At 41.4% G+C, this 5,868-nt stretch overlaps 1 protein-coding gene across 1 annotated transcript; it reads right to left on the reverse strand.

The window, feature by feature from the left end:
* Positions 1-3,074: 3,074 nt before the first annotated feature.
* LOC147976942 (uncharacterized) lies at positions 3,075-5,365 on the reverse strand. Its single transcript, XM_087521032.1, has 5 exons — positions 5,111-5,365; positions 4,834-5,021; positions 4,692-4,770; positions 4,252-4,388; positions 3,075-4,137 (listed from the first exon to the last, which is right to left on the reverse strand). Exons 1-5 carry the CDS (start codon positions 5,363-5,365, stop codon positions 3,075-3,077), a joined length of 1,722 nt encoding a protein of 573 aa, XP_087377158.1.
* Positions 5,366-5,868: the final 503 nt, after the last annotated feature.

The following is a 5,868-nucleotide window of genomic DNA, read 5'->3' on the forward strand; positions in this document are numbered from 1 at the left end:
TAAGCTTCCAAACCTGACCTGGTGGCCAAGGGCGTAACTCTCGATCTGCTCCATATGGCCAAGCGAGTTGGCCCGCAGTGCGAAGCCGCCGAATACAAAGATCTGTCCGGGGAGAAAATTCTCACCCTGGACTGCATCGCTATCGATGATCGAAGGATCCATCAAGTCTAACGGCGACGACACAGAGGAACTCTCAATGAAAGCACCAATGTCGGTGTCAAAACCGGCGGATCTCGGGTAGGGGGTTCCGAATTGTGCGTCTAAGGCGGGTGGTAACAAGAGGCAGGGGACACGATGTTTTACCCAGGTTCAGGCCCTCTTGATGGAGGTAAAACTCTACGTCCTGCTTGATTATACTTGATATGTTGATCTACCACGAGATCGGAGAGGCTAAACCCTAGAAGCTAGCATATGGTATGATTGTATGTTGTCCTACAGACTAAAACCCTCCGGTTTATATAGACACCGGAGGGGGCTAGGGTTACACCAGGTCGGTTACAAAGGAGGAGATATACATATCTGTATGGCCTAGCTTGCCTTCCACGCCAAGTAGAGTCCCATCCGGACACGGGACGAAGTCTTCAATCTTGTATCTTCATAGTCCAATAGTCCGGCCGAAGGATATAGTCCGGCTGTCCGGAGACCTCCTAATACAGGACTCCCTCAACAATGAAAAAGAATAAATAACAATCGGATCTTGAAAACGGAACCTCAACCTAAGTACATTTTATAAATGCACATCCTCTCCCACTCCTCACATTTGTTTACAAACGAAATCAGATTATATAGTAACAACCCAATAATTTGATTCTAAAAGCACTGGATCATCCTATAGCGTTGGTTAAGCTGCCTGCTTGCTCTCGAGATACTGACTTTCCCAAAATGACAGGATCCATAATTAAGAATATATCATGTAGAAGAGATACTTTGGTAGAGCCAACAATAGTAGCATCAATTGGACAACCGGACATTCTTTCCATTGATCCTATAGTACTCCCTTCGGTCCTTTTTACTCTGCATATAAGAATTGCCTGAAGTCAAACTACTCAAAGTTTGACCATATTTATATGAAAAAATATTAACATCTACCATGCTAAAGTTATACAATATGAAACTTTAAGTCATGATGCATAAACTGGTATTGATTTCACATTGTGAATGTTGGTATTTTTTCTATAAAGTTGGTCAAATTTTACGAGGCTTGACTTCAGACAAATCTTATATGCGAACTAAAAAGGACCAGAGGGAGTACTACACATATCGTTAACAATTAAGGTTCATTAAGAACAATAGGTGTCAATGAAGAACTAACAATAAGTATATCTGGTATTCTTTAATGATGTTTCTCAAAGAATATCAAAATTGGTAAGATATTGATCTTACAATTTTCATTCTCGACATTAGGGTTCCTGATGGTCTTCAGGGACTGTTAATTAGACTGTTGGAAAAAGATTACCTACAAAACCAGTATACTCATAACACTCATGTTCTCACAAAGTTCCACAAGCACACTACAAAAATTAAAGGGCCAAGTTCGCGTCCAACAACATCCTCCACCATCGCGATGCCGGGTGACAACGACTTCTCCCAACGGAATCCCTCAGAAGGAGCTATTGACGGCGTCATTCTTCTGGAGCCGCTGCTGGCGTGGTTCCTCGAAGACGTGTTCGGCGGCGAGGCTTCCATGCAGCACGGGAGTACCTGAGACGATGGTGCACCACGGATGGCTTCCAGTATGGTGGGGATGGGAAGCGGACGACGCAAGATCCCGGTGTGCTGATGATCCGGCGATGACATGGACGACGGGTTCCTTTTAGTGATTACCTTGGTCTGTTGCGGTCGATTGGCCACGCTGGCGGGGTCCAAACGGCGGCAGGTAGACACATTGACCTGATTCCTGAATACCATTTGAGTTGCGGCATGGCTCCTCATGCCCTCTCCTCCAATGCGATGCGACACACCTTGGGCAGGGTGTGGTGCCTCGCGATGTTGGAGTGCACGCACATCCTACGAAGGCAGTGTGGCGGCTTGCTTTTGTGGTCGATAATGGTGATTGTTGCCGAATGTGTCGTGTGAGAGCTTTAGTAGAGGATTAGTTGCACATTGTCAATTGCCATATGTTGTTTATATGATTGCTACTTGCCATAAGATTTACCTGGTGATTGCCAATTGCCTAAAATAGGTTCCGTAGTATCCCTAAAATCGGATCTGAAACAGACTGGTTTCTCGTTTCCTGTTTGCAGGCCATGCTCGTCGTAGCCCTCATGTTACGCCGCGTCGAAGTAATCCACGCATAATGCTCGGTTTCTAATTATGGCCAAACCCATGAAAAGAAAATTAAGATATTGCGGTTAATTTGTATACTATGATAGAGGAGGGGTGTCGAAGGAGGAGCAGTTTGGCAAGTTCAGATTGGCAACGGGCTGATTCCCACCCTGCACCTTGATGAAAAAATGGAGAAAAAACGCCTTAATCAACGAAAACCAGGGGGACGAAGCGATGATACCGCTTACCAACTCCCCAACTAGGAGCAGAGATAGTCAGTTAGTCACTCGCAATATCATTTTAGCTTCAACTCACACACAAGCCATTTTTCTTGAAGGAAAAAAATACACAAGCCACATAGTACTACTTTTTTCAGAATCACCTTTTTTAGTGGTAAGAATCACCTCGTACTACTTTTTTTTTGAGAAACACTGTTTTTTTAGACACACCTAGTACTACATGGAATAATGATCATGGGCATACGGATGCTTGCATGGGCCGGCATTGCTGGCTAACAGCAGACAGGCGCGGCGTTGGGCGTTGGCCGGCCGGCCGGGCCGGGCCAGCACCGATCTGATCGATCACACACACACACACCTGTCATTTATTCATGGTCCATGCATACTCAAACAGGGCCGGTCCTGAGATTTTGGGGGTCCGGGACGAAACTACAATCCGGGGCCCTTCGGAGCCCTTAATATAAATGCCTAATTAATTACCATCATATATACATATAATTTGTATCAAAGAAAATAATTAAGTGCGTCCAAAATGATTGTGCATATCAAATAATGTATTACATGTTACCTTCAAAATTTTCTTCTAACATTCTGAGATGCAAAATCACTAACGATAGTATCAATGTCAATTTCATCAACCAAATTTTTCTCGATGCATAAAGTTGCCAAGCCATTTAACCTCTCTTGCGACATTGTAGATCTCAAGTAGTTCTTCAACAATTTCAACTTCGAAAAACTTCTTTCAGCTGATGCCACAGTAACAGGCATAGTAAAGAAAATCCGATATGCAATAGCAATATTTGGATAACAATCAGCTTCCCTTGCAAACTCAAAAATCTCCATAGCGGACATTGTTCTATCGGGCAAAGTTGACTGCATAACAATTAACTCAGAAATCAGATCATTTAAATCAACATCAGATGAACCACCCGAAGAGAAAGCACTTGCAAATTTTGTACAACTGTCTTTAAGTTCAGAACGGTCCAATGACTTCAAGGCCGTTGAACTCATTAAAAATCCAAATATATTTTTGAATGACTCAAGTTCGTCAAATCTAATTTTCAGTGAAGTGGCCGCCTTATCAACCATAATCAAAAAATAATTGACTTTAAAATCCTTCTCAGCTTCCAATATCGCTTCATCATTGTCATCTTCATCAAATTGTTTCTTCCTAGAAACACGACGCTTTACTGGAAATGATGGCTCTACACCCATTTCAGCTGTGATTTCTTTGGCAATGATCACACTAGAATCAAACCCTTCCTCTCTATAAGTGTCAAAATAAGTCCGCATACCATCTATTTGCTTTAAGGCAGTCTCAATGCACATGGATGGTGATTGCAGCTTCCTGCTTACTGAATCTACAGCAAATAGAATGTCATGCCAAATGACCATGCCAAGTATGAACTCATAGCTGCCAAGCACATCAAACAAAATTTTTACATCACTCCTATCCTTGGGTTCGGTACCACTATCTTCACTTAACTCAAGTAAAGCTGATCTTATGTTAGGAGCTTGAAATCTAATTGCTTTAACACTTTTGATACGACTCTCCCAACGAGTATTGCTCAACGATTTCACAGTCAAATCTGTCACATGGCTAACAAAAACTTTCCATCTTTTCGTAGAACCACTGAATAATACATATATTCGTTGCACAATTCCAAAAAAAGAAACAGCTCTACCACAAGATTTAGCCATATCACAAAGGGTAAGATTAAGACTGTGGCAAGCACATGGCATATACAAAGCTCTTGGATTTACCTCAAGCAACCGACTTTGCACCCCCTTGTATTTTCCTTTCATGTTGGATCCATTGTCATAACCTTGGCCCCTAATATCATCAATATTAAGACCGAAGAACTTCATAGAATCAACCAATACCTTGAAAATTCCCAAACCAGATGTGTCCTCCACTACCAAAAAAGCAAGGAAGTACTCCACAATTTGTATTTTTCCATCAGATATATGAACACATCAAACCAACAAACTCATTTGTTCTTGATGACTCACATCCGGGGTACAATCTAGGATAACAGAGAAATATTTGGCCACTTTGACAATCTTGAGAATAGAATTTGTAATGTCACTAGCCATAAGAGAAATCAACTCGTTTTGAATTTTATGGCTAAGATAATGGTGATGGATCTCTTTATCTTGAATACGCCTAAGATGATCTTGCATTACCAAATCAAACTCTGCAACCATCTCCACACAAGCTAAAAAATTTCCATTACAATCATCATAAAGTTGCTCACTGGATCCTCTAAAAGCCAAATTGCGCTTACCAAGAAATTTCACAATGGCAACAATTCTTAACAAAACTTGCCTTATGCGTTCTTTCTCCCTTGTGATTTGTTGCTGTAAATCTTTGTCAATTGTTTCATGCTTGCTCAGTCTAACTCTCAATTCATTCCATGAGTTCATGTTGGTAATATGGTCGACACTAGCTTCGTGCTCTTTCAGTCTCTCATTAATATGCCTCCAATCACAAAACCCATCATTCCCCATTGCACTCTTGCATTTATCAGAATTGAAAAGCTTACAGCAAAAACAGAACACTTTTTTGTGTGTTTTGAAAACACTAACCATTTTCTATCACGCACCTCTCCATTGCTCATCTTTCTTGAGTAATGGCTATACGAAAAATGTCTTAAATTTTCATCCAAAGGATATTTAGTGTTTTCTTCTTCCCTTTTAGGCCCCTTTTCCACTAATATGTCCCTCGCTTTGTTATCAAGATTACCCCAATTGCTTGGATCATAAATATCCACACTAACTGGTTCCTCATCAACACTAGTAGATTCTGCCGCAGATGAATTAAATATGGGCTCATGATCACTCACATTGGTATCATCCATGTTGACATCGGCATTGCCTTCTGTAGGCGTATCGCCATCATCTTCTGAATTGCCATTAGTTCGGTCACTCGCAAGAACTATCGCCAACTCGTCTGGATTTCTTGGCGTGCTCGTATCGCTCTTATAATATTTAAAAAGAGATCCGCTCAATTCTTCTTTCTCCTCATCTGCCTCCTTCTTATTCTTTCTTTTTTGACTTCCGGATGGATACTTTCTACCCGTACTCGACATGACCCTGCTGAAAGTGAAAGGAACAATTCACTTTAAAATTAACGCAAAGCTAATTAAAATATTACATTAAGTATAGAAGATCATCTAATATAATAAGAATCTGCTAGGGCATGGTATACGGTATAGTACCTTCTCTCTGTAATCTAATCTGGCAACGTGGGCGCAATGATTCGAGCGCCCTAAAAACGAATCCCTGTTAATCTGTCCGATCGATCGAGAAATTGGGAATCAGGATTAGAAAGAACAGAAATAGGATGAAGACATGCGAGGGA

The sequence above is a fragment of the Triticum urartu genome, chromosome 4A, assembly GCF_056163025.1.
Source record: "Triticum urartu cultivar PI428250 chromosome 4A, HENAU_Tu73, whole genome shotgun sequence".
NCBI classification, from domain to species: domain Eukaryota; kingdom Viridiplantae; phylum Streptophyta; class Magnoliopsida; order Poales; family Poaceae; genus Triticum; species Triticum urartu.

Bases quoted from the DNA above. Each gene is read 5' to 3' on its own strand.
- LOC147976942 (XM_087521032.1), bottom strand. From the start codon at position 5,365: ATGGATGATACCAATGTGAGTGATCATGAGCCCATATTTAATTCATCT. The intron at 4,771-4,833 runs GCAAGTTTTGTT...TTTGGCTTTTAG, and splicing joins AGGGAGAAAGAACGCATAAG to AGGATCCAGTGAGCAACTTT. The intron at 4,389-4,691 runs GTAATGCAAGAT...GGAATTTTCAAG, and splicing joins TGGTTGCAGAGTTTGATTTG to GTATTGGTTGATTCTATGAA.